Genomic DNA, 19,865 nt, shown 5'->3' on the forward strand with positions numbered 1-19,865 from the left:
AGCGAACACTAATCAGCAACTATGGTGGAAAAAGTATTGGGATAAACAGTACTGACTAGATGATGTTGGTAAAGTGAAACCCACAGACAGACTGATAATTAATATCACCTGTCAATCGAGAAGATGAATTCCCATTTGTTTTTCAAGAATTGCTATTTTTTCTCTTAAACCAATGGAAATCACGTAGCTTTTTTGCTTTTGTTTTTCTCCTCTAGATGATATCAGCTAGATTCAAACACATACGAAGAAGACACAAATGCTTTGACTGAAAACTGCTGTAAGCTATCCTCCTTCCACACAACACCAGGTGACAACTAATGGCTACAGCTGTTGAGTCATTTGTTTTCTTGGAGAGTAAAGTAACAGAAGCAAAACTTGTGAAATGGGCAAAAAGTACAATTAATTTGTTTCTCTGCAAATAAAAGCCATAGGGTATCAGGAAAGTAGAGCGAGACATCAGGGTACCTCAAAACAGCATGAGTAAGGGATCAGGCCAGTATGCCAGTATGATCAGGCCAGTTTCCATCATGTGGAAACTGGATAGCTCTCAGCAAGACACAGAAATAGCAGAGTTAAACAAGGTGAGAGGACTCAAGCTTAGTGAAGTCCCTGAAAATAGTTGATCTTGCCTTGAAACAGAGGAACAGATCTCAATTTTTAAAAAACTATTATTTTTATTACACTACGCTACAAATTAAAGGATATTAAACCTCTCTGGAAATACTCCCACTTGTCCTGACTGCAGCTTTTAAAGGATTTAAATTTATTTGATTTACTTTAAGCTTCCTAATTTTCCTTCTGCAGACATACCTCTAGATATTTGAAAACACGAGTGTGTATGAAATGTCTCCCATGGAAAGAGACTGTAGATAAGAGCTTTAAAATGAAGCCTAAACAGCATAAGTTTTGAAGTGAGCTTTATAGTCGAACATGTACAAAACCTGTACTTACACTGAAACCCTGGGTGTATTTGGAATTATTATTTTTTAATCACACATTAACCTTTCAGAATTAGTGAAAGAGTTTTCTCTCATCTTCTCAGTTCACTGGGATCTAAAACATTTGTTATATACTCCATTTGGAAGCTTTTCAGAGTGTAATCTATCACCCTGAAAAACGTTAGTGGTAGGAGTACTGGGTAAAAAATCATTTAATTTATAAAGATTGATGGATGAATTTGCTAGGAATCACACACTGACTGAAAAGAAGAGATCAGGCATTAAAAAAATGGCTTGGTGTAAAATGTAAACATGAATATAATAAGTCTTCAGTGACTGAGGGGTCTGGAAGGATCCACTTTCATTTATCTTGAGTACATCAATACCTCAGTAGTTGAGACAAGTTATTTGTTCTTTAGTGAACAGTGAAATTAGAGGAAGTAAATACTGCTTACAATGTCTACTCAGACCCTCCTGAATTTTTCAGTTTTTCATTACATCAGCATTACTAACATCTTGCTCATGTTCTCTCCAAATAAACACGTTACATTTCCGTTGAAGCCTACTGAAAAGTCAACTTATTTTTGAATTACTTTCCCATGTGAATACACAGTCTAAACTGGAACCTTTAGCAAGCACAATGTATTCTAGCAAGTATAGCATTTATCATTTACAGAACTGAAAAGTTTTGACTACCCTAACAAGTACATCAACTCAGCTATATGGTTATATAGAGACCATAATCCAAGAAGATGCTGTCTTTTCTCGCCTGTAGACTTTACTCCATTGTCTTAATTGTTGACATAGTAAAAAAATCCCCTCAGTAATAATTACCCTTAAAATATCTGACAAGTGATCATTTCCATTGGAGACATTCTTATTCTGAAGGTGAATCCCCTCTTTGGATGCTGACCATTAATACATGTCTGTGTTTAGTCTTTTTTATTTAACTTAATCTGCAACAGGAGTGGGCACATTGCTTCCAAGGCACCCATGGCCATGAACTGCCATCATTTTTTCTCCTTTCATTATGCTATGGCTCTACATGATGGGCAGTGACTCAACACAGCACTGGCTTTCTGCTTTCTCCCATCCACATACAGTTCAAAAGCTCTTTGTTAGCCTAGGTCTCTCAGACTATTCTCTTAACAGCTTCCTTTAAATTATTAGGTACACTGTTTATTTTCTTGTAGTAGGAATACACTTCCTTTGGACTGATTTTCACTTTCCTAGCTTATCTCCCTGCTGACTCACAGCTTGATTCTGCCAACTCATAGGCACTGCTGATGTTCAATTAGGTTTGAATTAACACCTTCACCTAGATGATTCGTGATGCTGACACTATTGCTAAAATGGCAGCTACGATTACCTAAAACTGGAGAAAAGACAACAGAAACCACAATAATGTCTTGAAGCATGGAGGAACATTTCTTTCCAGTATAGTTACTGACTGGGCTGCATCTTTCGTTAAGCATTTCTCTCTTCCCTCCATCCTCCATAACAACTGCAAGAATAGTAACAAAAAATAATGGCCTGTGTGCAACACCTGCAAGCACTTCCACCAGTACGATTTTATCAGGTCATTAAGACCCACCCACATGTAGGAATTCTGCCTTCAAATTGACTCCCAACCTTTTTTCATGTCTCTCACTGGAGCCATGCCATGAATAAAGAGTTTGCCTCATGGTAGCTACAAAGTTTCTAGGAGGTGCAATTCTAAATAGAGCCAGCTCAAATTAACGATGACAAAATTCATTCAGGTGAAAAATCCTTCAACCTGTATTATTTCTCCCAGCCTCACCAAGAATTTGTACAATCTCACTTTTGCATATCACTTTGCCAGTACAACTTTCCCAAAGAGCTAGAGGTGGAAGTAACTTCAATGAGCGTATGCCTTGTCATTATCACAGTATTTACAGTTTTCCCCATCTCTTCATTTGCAGAGGCAGAAACAAGAAGAAGCAAATGTTGAGCAATGACAAGTACCAATGACAAGTAATGCAGGCCCTTACTGGCAGCTTTGGGCCCTTAAGTGCTACAGAAGAATCATCAGACAGAGAAGAAAATTGAGAAAGTGAAGATGATTGCTATTTGTGATACAGAAAGCAAATAGGAATCTGTTGCTAAAAGTCTCTTTCAGCAAACACAGACTAAGGGTTTTTTTGCCAGCTGGCTGAACAAAGACAGATTGCTATTTTCAGGTTATTAAATCATGACTTGGTTGTTAAACTGAAGAACAGCTGTAAGGAAAGATGCAGCATAAGATGTATAAAGGGTCCTCTCATCACTTCTTAGGCAAGCTCTTTGGAACTCAAGTCTGCTTCTGTTTTGATACAGAATCTCAGAGCGCTGGTGTATAGCCATATTTTCTTGAACTTTGATACAAAAGCTAATAAAAAAAATAACAGTACCTTTGGGCTTGTAAGCTTGGAGAGCTTTTCTTGCTTCTCTTTCAGCCTACAAAGGAAATGCTCATACTCACAGTACTTCTACCCAAATTTTTGTTGCTCCCATTTTCCAACAGCACAGGGGGCCCCACAGCCAATCTACTAGATCCTTATAAGCAATGCATTTATGGGAACTAATCAGCCATTAGAGTCAAGTCTCCTTTTTACTGGTATAAATCCAAAAGAAACATTCAAGATATAAAAGGGCTTTTACATTGATTACTTTGCATTGATTAATGCATCACAGTGTTTGCATGCATTACTACCCCTATTACTCTTTTTGTTTTTAAGATTCTCTCATACTACCTGACTTGGCATCTGAAACCAGCCTAGTGTTGCATCTAAGTCCAAAAGAGTAATAAGGGATTCATACTGAGATTAAGTCAGTGCCGCAGTCAAGTTGTGTTGTGACTGGGGAAGGGGAGCATGGTATAGCTGCCCTGCCCAGCAGACTGAACTGGTAAGGCTGGTAAAGGAACTTGCAGTGGAGGAACTACTATTTCTCAAGGCTTTGCTTAGCTTTCTGTAAGAGAGATCCCCAGTTTGCCCTATGCATGCTATGAGTAGCCCACAAATCACCATGCGTATTCTACATCAGGATTTCCCATCTGTCTATTCTGATGCAAAAAAGCTGCTGCCTCCCTCCTCAGCAGACCAAGACCGCTGTACTTTCATAATACACAGGCATGGGCAGCAGGGCCTGACCTCCACAAGCCCACTTCCACACAGGTATCTGAAAAAGATGGACTTTTTGGAACAGTGACAATTTGGAGATGAATGGCATGCATGTGCATCCTTGCATTCCTAAAGAAAATAATGAAAGCTGCTGCAAGCTCAGAAGATACTTATTTTGCCTTCAGTAACTCTCCAATGTATTATGATGCAGGAGGAAAGTCCCTGTATGCACCACATCTGGGGTACGGACACGGATAGCAGCCAATAGACACACCGTTAGCACAGTATTGGCCCTACACCAGCCTACAGATAAAAAGGCACCTCCTCCTTACATCTCCTTTCAGAGAGTTTCTGCCTCACCACTAACAATAGAAATAGTATTAATAATGAGAGAACACAGCTTCACAGAGACACTAAACTAGTCCGGGTGAACATCCTGCACCCAGTTTACCCATCACCAGGATGAGGACTCACCACTCAGCCCTCAGATGACCAATGCATGACAGCGTTCAGCAAGTGGCTGTGAAGTAAGTTCAGAAAAACATAAACATTGATACGATCCCCCATCAGTCTTTTCTTTGTAATAAACAGTCTCAGATCTCAGACATTCCTCGTGAGGGAAGTGCTCCAGACCCCTCACCGTTTTTGCAGCCCTCCGCTGGACTCTCTCTGGAAGTTCCTTGTTGTTCTTGGAATTAGGAGCCCAGAACTGGACACAGTATTCCAGGTGTGGCCTCACCAGGGTAAAGAAAGTAGAGAGCGAGAAGAACTCCCTCCATCGAACTGCTGCCCACATTCTTTTTAATGCGCTCCAAGATACCATTGGCTTTCTTGGCCACAAGGACACACTGCTGACTCATGGTCACCCTCTGTTGTCCACCAGGACTTACCTTCTCCACAGAGCTCCCTTCCAGCAGGTCAGCTCTGACCTGTACTGATGCATGCAGTTATTCCTCCCCAGGTACAGGACCTTACCACTTGCTACTGTTGGACCTCATCAGGTTCCTCTCTGCCCAACTGTCCAGCCGGCCCAAGTCTCACTGAATGGCAGCACAGCCTTCTGGTGTGTCAGCCATTCCTCTCAGCTTCATATCATCAACAAACTTATTGAGGGTGGACTTTACCCCTTCATCCAGGCTGTTGATGATGTTGAACAAGACCAGACCCAGTACCAAACCCTGAGGAACACCACTAGCTACAGGCCTTCAACCACACTCTGCACCACTGATTATAACCCTCTGAGCTCTGCCAGTCAGACAGTTTCCTATCCACCTCACTTTCCACTCATCTATCCCATGCTGTCTAAGCTTATCTGTGAGGATGTTATGGGAGACAGTGCTAAAAGCCTTGCTGACATCAAGGTAGACAACATCCACTGCTCTCTCCTCATTTACTCAGGTGGTCATGACATCATAGGGGACTACTGGATTGGTCAAGCATGATTTTCCCTTGGTGAATTCATGTTGCTACTCCTGATAACCTTCTTTTTTTCTTCCACTTGCTTGGAGATGACATCCAGAATAAGGTGTTCCATGTATGCCATCAGTGCCGCAGAGGCACTCGAGAGATGTGGGTTACCAGAAGTGTTGTGAACCTTGGTTAAATATGCTTGAAAGCACTGAAGACATTAGGAGTTAGATGTGAGGAAAGACTGCTGGACAACCCCAGCTTATTCACCTATAAAAGCAGCCTGGACCAGGCGAGGAATGCATTAGGGGATTCTGCTTTTCAGATCATCTTTTCACCTCAAGATTTGGAAAAATTCCACATTTGACAAACACTGAAATCCTTTCCTAGCAGTCTTTTCCATTAAAAAAGTCAGTTTTAAATTTGAGCTCCTAAATATTATTTTTCGTAGGCCTTTTCTCAGAAAAATGGGTGTAGAGCTTATAACAACAGATACAAGGGATGTCACAGTCCTCTGTGGGACGTGAGCATCAGTACTTCATTTATTTTTTTTATTAATTAGTGAGGCACTAGATCTTTAGCCCACTTAAAGAACTATAAAAGCACAAATTCTTCAGAAAGACGGCAACATGGAATTGTGGTAACAAAGATAATTGCAGATTTTTGCTAGGAAGTTAAAAGCAAAGAAGCACTAGAATTTAAATTCCTTTTGCGCTAAATAAATAATGAATTTTTTAACTTTATTTTTTGAATACTTCCTTCAAAAACAGAAAAAACAGGAGGCATGGTATTAATAATTTGATTTAAACTCTACTTTAAAATTGTATCTATAATTGGATAAGAAATTTGGCTTTTTCAAGTGTATGCTTTGATAATAGGCCAGAAAGTCATCTGTGCATTTTACTTCTTGACAGTAATCACTTTCAATATTCTGTAAAGGTACCCAGGAGACAAGTAGAGATGTTTGGTAGTGAACAGAAAAACATTATCAGTCTTCAAGAAGACAGTAAAAATTACTGATCTGTGACATCTCACATGTTCAAGTCAATTAAATATGATTAACGACTACCTGGGCTGGTGTGTATGGTGCTCTTGATATATACAAGGAAAAAGGACTATGGATATTTACTCACCGTCCTCCTCCATATTCATCTGCAGATGTGTCCTGTAGTTCAAATACACATTCAAAAAATGGTTTGGGGATAAGGAAGGAATTGCTGAAACCCCAGAACCGATAGAGGCTTTGCAAGTTTCCTGCTGCCTGCAAATCTGCTAAACCTTTGCCAAGGCAGGAAAAAAAATCAAAATAATATTTTGGAGAATATCCTGGAGAATATTTTTAACATTGTCTTTCTGATTTTACAATGAGCACCACGCCACACTGGCAACAGAAAGAAGAGGAGGTTCTGCCTACCTGAGCAGGTGGTGGTGGCTGTTGCACAAAGCCCTGGGGTGGCGGTGGTGGCTGCAGCACTTGCTGGGACACTGGTGGACCTGAACCTGTAAAGCCTCCTGGGGGAAGCTGTTGAGTTGGGGAAGCCATGATGTAACCCGTCTGCTGGGCAGGCTGCTGTAGAATGGGTGATGGGTAGACAGGACCAGAAGGCGATTCGGGGTTGTCTCCAGATGACTGACGACTTAAGCTCATCTGGTTAAACTGGGTGGTCATGTCATCTCGCTGCAGGGCAAAAGTCAGTAGAAAACGATGTAGACATGATGTCTGCGGTAGACATTTAAGCAAATCAGCAAAACAAAATAGGTTCAAACAGAGCATGAGGGGAAAAGGAGTTGCTCAGCTGGAATAAGTGCCAAACTTTGCAGAGATATCTAGAAAGAATGGAGGCAATTAAAACGAAAATGACTTTAAATGCTCTGACAAAGGGTGCAAGGTGGTTGGCATGGCCTGACACAAAAGCCAATTATTTTGGCTTTTACCCTCCCCATGTCCTTTTTTTTTTTTTTCCCCAAATGTCAGTGAACTTTACAGTGTTCAGAAGATGACATTTTCAATAAAAAGGGCATGAAAGTAACTTTATGATGAATACCTTCTCGGCAAACACAAAATTCCTCATCCAAAGACATGGTGGTAATTTCACCTGTTTTTCAAAATGATCCCAACAGGAATTCACGTGCAGATCTTTTCCTTTTTGGACCGTTTTGATAATCCAAGGTTGCAAACATAGAGAAGGTAAAAAAGCTAAGCTTTTGGTTCTTATTTCAAAACTTCCAATGCAGCGTTGGAAAGAAACAAGTTTTATTTGACTGCAGAGGGGAAAAAAAGTCTATGGTAGGATGAACATACCGCGTTAAGTCAATGGACCTAGGTCTTGTTACATGCTGGTAATGATAGAAGGATTCTAGACAGTACCTGTTCAGTCTTGCAAAAAGATTCGTTGAAAATCAGCTCTCAAGTTTATTTCATGAAGGTCAAAGATTTATAAAGGTTGATCTGCGCATCTTCATTTGTGCCCAGATTACAAGACTTTTAAATGTCCAAGATAAAAGTGTATTTTATATAGTAATACACCCCTCATAAAACTATCTAGTGTGCTAATATGCAGATTTCTTATTCCCCCCCTCAGGGATGGGCAATAAGCAATGCAAAAATCATTCATATTTAAAACATCAATTTTGTTTTATAAATGATTGATTGTCTTTGATTATGTTGACATTCCTGTGGCGTCTACTCTCCAAAGTCATCCTGCACAATATATTTATCTGCAGGAAACTTCAGAACAGAAAAACATGGCTTTTTGTGGTAAGCACAGCAGCAAGCATTTGCTCCACAGCCTCACCCTTCTGCTCTGCAGAAGGATAATATGGGCAATCACTTTAAACACTCTTGTCCAGAACTTCACGAGGCATAAGAAAGATTGCTATTACCTTTAGTGGCACTCTCCATCCATATTCAGACACATAAATGGTCTATCTGAAGTCATTTCTTTAAAAAGGTAAGATATTTGTTACCTGGATGGCAAATGACTATAAGCACATTCAATGAGAAACTCCGTTTAGTCTGGAATGTCTTTGGATTTGCACAACAATTTGTACATTGTGCATACATTTCATGAAGAAGGGGAAGTTTCCCTATTAAGATAGTCCAACTTGGCTCTTTTATATTTTAGTGCTTATCACGAGAACAATCTGAGATGCACGGGAGATACTTTTCAAGGAAATTATCACTGAGATATCCAACTTCTGTTCCGCACCAGACATGTTTTCTCATCCTTTAAGTGGTACTGTTCATCTACCAGGCATTAGGAATACTATTCTAGCTGCAAGGATCCATTCAGCTGTGTTTCCATCTTTTACTATAACTAGGTGACATCTCCACCTTGAGACAAATCGGTCATAAACATGATTACCAGGGAAAATAACAAGGAAAAAAAAAAAAAAGATCTTGCAGTGCCTCTTAAAACGTCAGCTTTATTTTACAACAGTATAATCTTAGCCCTGGAAGCACCAAACCAGATTCAGACTCCAGAAGTGCACTCTGTTTATTTTTATTATACATGGGCCATTAGTGTTTAGCGGTGATGCACGATAGCATCACACCTTTGGCAGATGGCTCACCAATACTCTGCTTTTTAAGTGCTCTGGTATGATCAGGGAATAAATCTAGGCAGTAGATTTAATATACTGATAAAATAAAGGATTTCCTAGAGGTCTTCTCCAGCTGCAGGCAGAAAATGGGGACAATATCCAAATCTCAAATACCCTTGAGGCTTCAAAGTTTCCTTGAGGCTCCTACTAACTAGATAGCCCTGCTCCAAACTTCATTGGCCAGGTTGGATAGCAAAAGCCGGTGGAGACATTCTTACAAAATGCCTGTCAGTGCTTAAAAATGTTAAGGCCCAGAGGGATTTAATTGGATCTGTCCTGGGGAAAGCCCTTGCAGTCCTCCCCACATGCCCTCAAGCATGCTCATGCTCACACACCCACTTCAAGGAAAGAAAATACAAAAGTCTTTAGTACCACAGAAAACTGCTGCGTTGGAGAGACTGGCAGGAGGTGCTGGGGAGGATAAGAAACTGCTGGATACTGGACTGACTGAGAAGATGGCTGCATTGCCTGAACAGGCTGCAAAATAAACACAGTGAAAGACAATAAATACAACCCACTTAGAAAAAGAGATAACAACAACAACAAACTCTGTTTCTGAGAACAAAGGTCTCAAACACAGCTCTGAAAATGCAGGTGACTCATCGCCAGAAGAGAACAAGAGGTCAGGTACTGTGATTTTAGTCCTCATTTTATCTTTCCACAAACAATTCTTTAGTACAGACATTTCTCCTTATGTTCTTATATTCGGTGGCTGCTAGATGAAGTAAAGCCACAGCTACGCCTTTTTATTACTGATGGGAAGCAAAGCCAAATTATAATTTTACATTTAATTTACAGAGATAAAATGGAAGAGCAGCACAGTGTAAGTTTACATTTGGATTTTGCTGATAATGACTGATTTAACTCAGTGTGTCATAGGCAAAGGAATAATGATTGTAGAGCTGCTTTGGCAGAACATAATAGCTAGCAAAATTAGCAAAAAACAGGCTGCAAATTAATGACAGAGACAGGTCTGTCAGCTCAGAGCAGATGTTTACCTAAGTGAAAAAACAATTTTCTACAGCACTGTTGCCCTGGAACAGCATTACTATTTCTTTTATTTTAATCTCTCGTTAAGCTTGACTCTTACAGAGGTTTGGAACCACCACCTTCTTCTATAGCTGCTGAGACCAAATGAAGAAATGAGAGCCACAAACATCAGTGCAACCACAGTAACATCAAAGCAACTGCAGTGATTTTAAACGTCTCTCGGGATAACCTGGGATGAAACTGTGCCCAATTGTAACAACACAAAAAGTACAGTGGATCTTGGCTGCTCTTAGAGCAAGCAGGATATCACATCCTTGCTGGAGTAATTCCCTTTGTCTGCCCTGTAGTCCACCCTGAATGAACAGATATGCAGTGTACAGTTTGAACCAGACCCAAAGTCTGCTGCCTGTGCTCACCCATCGCTGGCCATATGCCATGGCCATCCAGGGCCCAGGGAGAAGAAGCACCATGGCACTAAGCCTAAACTCCTCTGCTATTTCCTTCTACTGCTGCAGCTCCAGAGCTTCTAGCTCACAGTAGGGTCATGGCCAGAGTATGGGGCAAGGGCAGAAGACAACAGGAGGTCTTTCTGGGGGCTAGGGCTGCAAGAGAGCTACCTACAGAACAGGCCTGATGTAATTGGAATGGGAGAGTCAGCAGGGTCCCAAGCTGTACTTGAATTTTTGAACTCAACCCCACTGCTGTGGAAAGGACAGGAAAAAGTCCAAAGCTGTTCACACAGCATCAGAATAAATTTATGCGTGATGGGCCAGAGCCATGGAGAAAGCATAGGGCCCTTGAAGATCCACCAAGTAGTAATGTTTTCTATGTTTGCAGTTCAAATTCCCCACCTTCTCCTCCCACACTATCCTTCTGGTTGGGTTCCAGTTCTGCCCTCAGCTTGGCAGACTATACCCCAGGAATGATGGTGACAAAAATCTCCAACCCTATTTGGTATGTGTAAATATTCTGCATATAGTGTACCTATGTTGCATGCCTCAATTCTCATACCAAAGGAGGAGAAATCCATAATGAGAATAGTAATCTAAAATTCTTTTTCACAGTCTATCAGCATTAGGGATCAAACTTGCTAAGTGTAGCTGTTAGTATAGTATAAGCCTACACATGGATAAAAATAGAGAAAATGTGCAGAGCAATTAAACACTAGGAAGGAGAAACCATTAATATACATTCACCTTTACTTTCAAAGCTATGGAAGGGTGGCTGGTAAAGAGTGAATATAGATCTGTGCTCCCACGCCTCCACTTTCAGCAATTTGTACTGAACTACAGATTACACCAGTCTGAAAATGAATGCTTCAGCTTCTATTTGCACGGCAGTTTTTCCAAAAGAAATTTAAAGACTATATAGACATACATCAACTAGCTTAATATTCCTTTTCAAAATGAAACCATCCTTTAGATGGAATTTGAAAGGGAACTTTATTTCTCCAGCTGTTTCATCCACATTGGAAATACACGGTTTTCTTCAAAAGAAAAGAATAGAAAGCATTTTGTCTAGTTGCAGCCTTCCCTCCCCTAATCCTTTGGTTATCCTCCATACCCCTAAGAGCTTTGTTTCTTTGTCCAGCGGCCAGCACACCTACCTGTGTGACAAGGTGACTTGCCATTTGCTGCTGAGGCTGTTGAACCTGCTGAGGCTGCTGGGATGAAGGCTGTTGCTGAGACTGTCCCACCATCTGGCTCCTCATTGTCGGCTGGCTGCTGGGAGGATTGTATATTGCCGGTGTCCCATCAGGATTTACAAAGGGTTGACCTGAAACAAAACGCACTTCCTTTGCTGAACATTTTAAAAAAATGACTGTTTTCTGTATGAAATCACATCAGCTTGCTCCAACTGATCACTAACTGACCCGCTACAACAGTAAAGTGATTGTTTTTCTCATTACATTATCAGCCATCTATTTTTTTGCAGGCAAGGCAGATAACTGATATTTGTTTTGGCAGTACCCGCAGGGAGTAAGTAAAAGGTTGCCATGACTATAAGATGATTCAGGTGCTTTGGTTACTGGAAATCATTCAGTGATGAATCAATTAGTACTAAGACTGAACTCTGGAACAAACACTGAAAGCAGAGGATATTCATGTACATTTGACATCTGTACAGTGGAGGTTAAATCATAGAATCCAAGAATGACCTGGGTTGAAAAGGACCACAATGCTCATCCAGTTCCAACCCCCTGCTATGTGCAGGGTCGCCAACCAGCAGCCCAGGGTGCCCAGAGCCACATCCAGCCTGGCCTTGAATGCCTGCAGGGATGGGGCATCCACAGCCTCCTTGGGCAACCTGTTCCAGTGCCTCACCACCCTCTGAGTGAAAAACTTCCTCCTCATATCCAACCTCAACCTCTCCTGTCTTAGCTTAAAACCATTTCCCCTTGTCCTATCACTATCCACCCTCATGGATGCAAATGTAGAATGTATGCAACCACTCTTGACACACCATACTTCCCAGACATACAAGAAAAAAACCTTTGTTACTAATTTATTTACACACTGTAGTAACAGTGCTGTTTTTCAGAGAGTGGTGCCCTACTACAGGATGCAGCCTCAGAGGTCATCAGGGAGGAAACAGTTAATATATCTATGAAAATCTCTTATATAAGAAAAAAATTCTAGCCCAATTTTTGCTAAAGGCAGTAGGCGGTATGTATGTAACAGGTGCTGAACTCTTTTTGCTTCAGATATAACAAAATAAAATATTAAAAAATTATCCTTGCCCAATCACTGCCTTACAAAAAAAAAAAGAAAAAGAAAAAGAAAGAAAGAGTTTTCCTCTGTAGGCTGTATTTTTCCTTGACCTCAGTTCTGCTCAATTCTAACAGAAATTCATAAATCAATTTAATTACATATGTTTACTTAAGAAAAAATAAATTCTAGGCACAAAGTGATGACAATGAATATGTAGGAAAGTGAAGTAGGAATATCCGAGATGAAATAGGAGATTTGGAGGAATGTGGTTATTCTGAGTAAGAGAAATAAAGAGCTTGTGTTTTTTATGCCTCCCCTGGTACAGGCAATGCCTCTGCCTATTCCATCTATTCATTGCTCAGTGCTTTTTTGTTCCTTCCTCTTACTATTGTGATCAGAACCACAGGAGAAGAGCCAGATGAAGAAACCTTGCCTTCCCTCACCAAAGTACGAGCATTTTCTGGATTAAGTCATATTCACAGTGGGAAAATGAGGGAAAGATCAAAGAAAGTGGAAGGGAGGCATGGGTCAGTTGTGTGCATTAGATGGTTTCCTGATAGTTGCTTTGAAGATCCTGGGTGAAAAATGGCATGGAGAGAAACATTTGTGGCTTTTTTTCCTCCTTAACTTGGGAGTCTCGGGCTGCAGAAGTATTTTTACTAATGTGCAGCATATAACACTTAATCACATCCAGCTGGTGTCTCCTTATAGGTTTGGAAGATTCAAGGCCCACCAAAGAAAAAGAGGTAGTGACAGGGGAAGTTTAGTTAAACGTGACCTTCTTATGAACTGACTGTGAATTTGCTGGCAAACAACACAGCACAAAGCTGCAAAGAATAAACACGTGCAAAAGAAACACCACAGACTGCTGTCCAAAGGGAAAACCACTACAGAAGAGGCTTAGAGAGAAAAGGAATCCAAAAAGCAGTAAGTGGGCTACTGGGAACTGGACTGGGTGAGCAAGGTAAGAGGCTCCTGAAGCATGTGGCAAGCACTGAAATGAAGCCTTAAAGAAGGCTTCATTTATAGTGACTCAGAGAAGGAGGACAGGACCAGAAGAGAAAAGGTCTGGAAATGCTTATAAAGATATAAAGAAGACCTTTTAAGAAGAAATTTTGAAGTAGGTAATGAAAAGGAGAGGTCAGATGCCAACATGGAAGACATATGTAAGTGATGAACTGTGGCCTTAATAGAAGGGCAAAGATTTTGATGCCATCTGAAGGAGTAAGAATTAAATGTAAATGCTCTTAAATGGTGAAAGGGGTTAAGTCAGAGAACATGTCAAGAGGAATCCTTTAAAGGGTAAAGCTGGTGAGGCAGGTGAAATGGAGAGTAAAAGAACACAGCTGCATAAACAGTCCCTACCCAAAGCTTCTCTATCTGGGGAAGGAGACGGCTGAACTGAAAAAGTTGAAAGAAACTGTGAATATGTAGAAGCGTGAGTTGCCAACACCTGAGAAGGAGCTGAGCAGTGTAATGAAAGCAGGGAGGTGCTGACAGCATCTGTGGATGCCATTAGAGGCTTGCCGTCAGTGACTATGTAGTGTGAAAGGAAGCAAAGATCTTAAAGGGCATGGTGTTAGGATCCAAAGAGAGAAGACAGGAAGTAACCACTTTCTAAAAGGAGAATAAAGAACTAAAGAATGATGTTACACAGAAAAAGAATCTATTCATTACAGGAAACAAAGCTCCTTTTTCCTTTTCTTTCAACTGTCTTCTCTTCATCTATGTTTCTGACAGCATCCATCACTTTGATAGTTGAGCACAGCATCCAGCAATCTCTATGCCTCCTCCCTATGGAGCCTCTTTTGTAGCGTTACTGTAATAAGATGCAAAGATTTTGAGTCCAAAGAGTGGAAAATTTGTAGCATGTATTTTGCTGCATGTTAAAAACACAGCAGATGCTACAGTACAGACTGGCTTCCAGCACAGGTAGCAGTGTGAAGCTATACATTTGAATCAGTAATTTCAGTCCTTGTAAGAATCTGCTCCTTGCATTTCCTTTAGTATGCATATATTTATTTACAGATAAGCTACAGAAATAAGACATGCAGACTGAAAAAAAATTAGAATTACACATACATAAAAACCACTCACACTGTGAATATTAAACATACAGACATGGAACTTGGTTATGCCCCTGCAGACAATGAGGCACACCAAAGAAAAGACCAGGCACTCTGATCTACAGGCAGCACTGACAGGCATTATGCCTGTAGCAGACACAGACTCCCTAGGTAGCAAGGAAAAATATGAGCTTGCTGATGCAAACTGCTGAACTGCCAAAGCTGATGCAGGGTATGTTTCTCTTTAAACACCTCTGATAGCTTGCAAGTGTGGTGAGCTGCAACCTTTATCCTTGCTATAGCCAGGAACGGGTACAACCTCTGAGCCGTCGGTTTGACTGGAGGCAGCAGTGATTCTTTCCACTTGTTTCAGCACTAGCATTTGAATTATAGATGGACTTCTGCCTAGGCCTGATGGGTTTTGTATGAAATCACACAAAATACCTTCATCTGTACTCTCCTAGAAACTCTGATGTTGCAGATAGTACTCTCAGCTTCCAGCACAATGGAAATAAGTTCATAAACATGGGTTTTGTAGAATACCTACCTTCCATTCAGTTCTCTCCCATAATTTGACTTGCTAAGAAATGTCTGAAAACTCCACGTATGCTGCCAAAATTAGGCTCTCATATAAAGCATATCATAATTTAGGAACAACTACACAAACATTAAAAGCTTTAGAAAAGTAAGCTCACGCACAGGATAATAAGTCAGCTCTGTCTAGAAAGAACTTAGCACTTAGAACTTAACTTCTCCCTGATCACACATATGCTGATAGGTACTGATTATCTCCAGATATTTCTATCTCTATATGCCCAAGTAAAGTTTGGTTTGACAGTTTTTCAGGAGTGATTTTCTTAAATGCAGCAACTTTCATTTTTTCTCGATTCCATTCTAACTCAACATTATTAGTGGTGGACTCACAGATCAGCTGTACACATTTGCACCCAAGGACTGGAAGGCAGAGGTGTAATATATATAAAGTACTGGTTGTAAGTAATAATCCCTAAATGAAAAGTTTTTGAATGCTCCATTGAGGACTTAGAAAAAAACCTTCTGGAGTTCAACTCTGAGCCCCCTGTTTAATGGAAAAATTCAGTGCACTGTATGCTTTGTTATTTTAATCCCAGCATAACTCAGCTAAGGATGACAGCACAGCTAGTCACGGTCACTGAAACAGTGCAAATCACTGAAGAAGCATCACAGTGTCAACCTCCCTGAACCTTTTTAATGCTGTCAGTATAATACTGTGGGGAGTAATAGCGTAACATTATCTTGACTTCATCTGGACCAAGGGAGGAACAAATTGCCTTAGACTTTCAGCAAGCACTCAAGTTCAAGCTGAGTGGCTTCTAAAACGCTTGGATGACAGAAAATGCCTAGTTAAAACTGCAGTTCTAAGTACCAGAACACAGAACTGAGATTACAACTTTTTTCACAGAACTCCCTGTTTACATACAATTGCTAATCACATAGCTCAGGTAAGAAAACTCAGCAGTGCTATTTCAAATGCCCTTTGAAATTCTTCTATTACTAAGTACAATCTCTAGAACTTTGAGCATCACACTGTACTTGCACCATACCTCAGCATGTTTGATATGGAAGAGTATCCGTTTCTACTAAACTTTATGGACCCTCAGAGGATTCATAGCCAAGGAGTGGCAGGATTTCACAAGATGAATACCCTGCCCAAGACTGCGTGAGCACTATGTTTTGCACTACTTCCCACCACAGAACCTCTCTACAAACAACAATTGTGCTGAGTTCCCAGCTGACACGAATAACACTGAAATGCACGTGGCAGGAGCACACTGGACTGACCTGTGTGTGGGTTGAGCAGGATACTGCCAGGAGGTATCCCTGCAGCTTCAAGTGGAAGAATGATATAGCTGGTGTTGCTGGGAGCCACCTGGCCACTCATCCCGTTCTCAGGGTAGGACACGCTGCCCGAATTGCTGGCAGTCAACCCGGGGACAAGAGGTGCACTTTGGAGAGGCTGATGTATTCGTGACAGGGATCCTGAGGAGCCAGCACTGCTGGAAGACTCTGAGCCTAAAAGAGAGATGGAACCGCAGTTATGAGAAACCCAGGCTCCCACCAGACATGTCTCATCTACAGAGACAAACATAAGCAGTAGTGCATGCCCAGCTGGCAAGAGTAGGGTTTTTTTTTCCCTCCCCATCGAGCTCAGTATTCAGATTAATTTCTACAATTCAGAAGTTTCAAATTCAACCAGCTAAACCAAATGTACTAACACACACCTGTGACTGGGAGGAGGGGAGCTTCATTCTTTTAAAAACCATATGTAATTTTCAAACTTCAGAGATTCTACTTGTGTATTGGTTTCCTTCTAAGACATCACACAAGCAACCTGTTATCTAACAAACACGGTGTCTTTCCAGATTGCCATGGATTGTTATGTAAAAGCTGATGCAAACTTTCCTTCTCCAAACCCCATCTCCATATGGTAGCTAGGCAGCTACAACAGAAATAGTTCTCTTATACGAGCTGTGCACTACTTGCCATTGGCAGGACCCTTAATCTGCTTCTCCAACATCCAATCAAGAAAGTTGCAGTGACTGCAGAGGACTTTTTTTTTTTTACATTTCTGCAAATACACTCCAATGTTGTCTTAATGTACTTGTTATTTATATTTCTCTGTGCATACTGAGGCTGGAAAATACAGATTATCTCTGCAGGGACAGTTCTATTTATTTGATCATTTAATATCTCTACATTTCTACAACTGCAGAGATTTTCTTGGAGATCATCCTCAGCAAACTCCAAGTGATTCTTGGCATCTTCCTGTCAAATGTGAATGCAGATATGGGAGTTCTATTTTCCTTCTGCAGGTCCTTTTCTGCTCTTCTCTGGCCATTCTATGTGCATTTCATACTGCTTATTTGAGTTCTCACTTTACTTTCTCCTCTATTCTGCCACCCATGGAATTCAATGGGTTAGAAAGCTACTTGGAGATTCCAGACAAGATTCCATAGCTCGCCCCCCAGCCTGTTATTATTTCTAAGCCTATAAATACTATCAAACCTAAGTTCAAACTCTTCTCTCCCCGTTTAGTGCTATTCTGAACAAGCACCATTAGCATAAAAGAAGATTTCAGCTATGACATTCATTATTTTTCCCTCCTTTTCAGCTGTTTTCATGTCCGAATCACAGACTGATCTTTACCAACATCTGAATGTTAAAAGCCAAAAGACTGTAACAAATTCAGATGTACTCATCAAATGGAAGGCAGAAGCAGGAGAACGATCTCTGAAGCTACCACCACGTGTTGGCTGAGACGAGAGCTAAGAATTGTGTTCCTTAAAAGATCACAGACCTGCATTCCTGTGTCAGTAGATCAAGTTGGTGATTTTGAAAGAATGCAAACAAGGTGCAAAACCATTTTAGCTATTTTCTTAATATTTTCCAAAATATTCCAGAAATTATTACCTAACCACTTTTGCCACAATTTATCCCGTCCACGATAATCTATTTTAAATTTTCCCCTCATTACAACTTCTTATCAGTTTAAGTCTAGATACATTAAACCAAATAAATCCCAACACTAATGCTTGGAAATTAACACCAATTAATCTTGTCTCTGTAGCTCTGATTAGCCGTTTTCACGGTTTCTAAATTTGGAATAAGAAATCACCACAGAATGAATTCAGTACTGTAACAAATGACCAAAAAAAAGAGAATCTGACTTTATTCAGACTCCCATTAAGAGATGCCTTCATAAAGTCTTCTGAAAGGATCTCTGACTAAATGAGATTTTTGCCCCCATTATGCAACCCAACGTCTTTTTTCAGTATGTAATACTGGCTACTTCTAGTTTTATCAATAATTTCCTTGCTGCTTCACAGCTGACATAATAGAAACCTTCACATTCTCATCATTTCCCGTTAATATATGTTAAAGTGTTCTGAGAAATACAGCGGTTCAAAGAGCAGTGAAAGAGAATGAGACAAAAATCACCACAAAACCTTAATAGCTTAATTTTTCAGGGGGAGTGTGTGGAGGTACCATTAGTTTCCCAATATTCTGAGCACTAGTGAGCAATGCAACACATTTTGCTCATTTTCTTTGGGTTAATATTCAATATCTGATGGATTTGAGCCTCTCTGCTCAACTCACCTTGTGAGTCTATGGTAAATTTTCCCTTTGTTATCAAACGGGCTCAAGTGCTACCCACTACTTGCTCCAGCAGGTCTTCTGTATAAGCAGGACCACGCTACATTTGGGAATCACAAAATCACAGGATCACAGGGGCTGGAAGGGACCTCTGGCAACCCTCTGCTAATGCAGGTTCCCTATTTGTCTGCTGCTTTCCTAAGTCGCTTGTAATATTTGCATGTTATAATCCTTGTTGTCTTTCATGAGAATGGCATGCACTCACGTGAACACAATACTTTTCTACAAGCCCCACTTCTAAAAATAAGATTGATCACTCAGCACAGTCAGCTGGTGGGAAGTTTACGACTGGAAGCAGTTGGCTTAAAATTTATTACCCACACGTCAGCATTCCTGCTATTACTCTTGGACTTGCAAAACCCATCAAGCTGATGTTTGATCAAAGGAAATAATGAAGAAGCAGAAATCCAGTTCCAAAATCCAGACCCAATATTATAATTCACAGAATATATATATATATATATATATATATATATATATATATAATATATATATATATAAAATATAATAATATTATTATAATATATTATATTATATAATATATAATAATATATAATATAATAAATATATATATATTATATATATATATATATAAAAAAGTTAACGTATTGAAGTGCCTGCAGTATAATAGCCTTTGTGTGACAGGAGTAGCAGTGAACACCTAACAGGAGAGATTAGATCGTATCTCCGATTACTTGCAGCCACTCCAAGGAAGTTAATGATTCCTACAGATCTGTATCAACACAGCTGATATCCCCACAGCCATCTTTTCATAAATGGGAGAGAAAGAAACACGCTCCAACAGATGTGCATTCCACACTATGGAAAATGCAT

At 40.3% G+C, this 19,865-nt stretch overlaps 1 protein-coding gene across 24 annotated transcripts in view; it reads right to left on the reverse strand.

Moving 5' to 3' along the window:
- The window catches only part of ARPP21 (cAMP regulated phosphoprotein 21), a 193,436-nt gene that overhangs the window by 37,243 nt on the left and 136,328 nt on the right, over window positions 1-19,865 (reverse strand). For 20 of the 24 annotated variants that reach the window (XM_042888339.1, XM_042888340.1, XM_042888344.1 and 17 more), the window contains 4 exons: window positions 16,659-16,889; window positions 11,667-11,836; window positions 9,443-9,547; window positions 6,882-7,145 (listed from right to left, as the gene is read on the reverse strand). In XM_042888339.1, coding sequence (XP_042744273.1) covers window positions 6,882-7,145; window positions 9,443-9,547; window positions 11,667-11,836; window positions 16,659-16,889 — 770 coding nt within the window. The remainder of the gene's footprint in view (window positions 1-6,881; window positions 7,146-9,442; window positions 9,548-11,666; window positions 11,837-16,658; window positions 16,890-19,865) is intronic. The other 4 variants (XM_042888353.1, XM_042888352.1, XM_042888357.1 and 1 more) reach the window with 2 other exon arrangements.

Source organism: Lagopus leucura, unplaced genomic scaffold (genome assembly GCF_019238085.1).
Source record: "Lagopus leucura isolate 7727_CA_CO unplaced genomic scaffold, USGS_WTPT01 Super-Scaffold_100157, whole genome shotgun sequence".
Classification (NCBI taxonomy): Eukaryota; Metazoa; Chordata; class Aves; order Galliformes; family Phasianidae; genus Lagopus; species Lagopus leucura.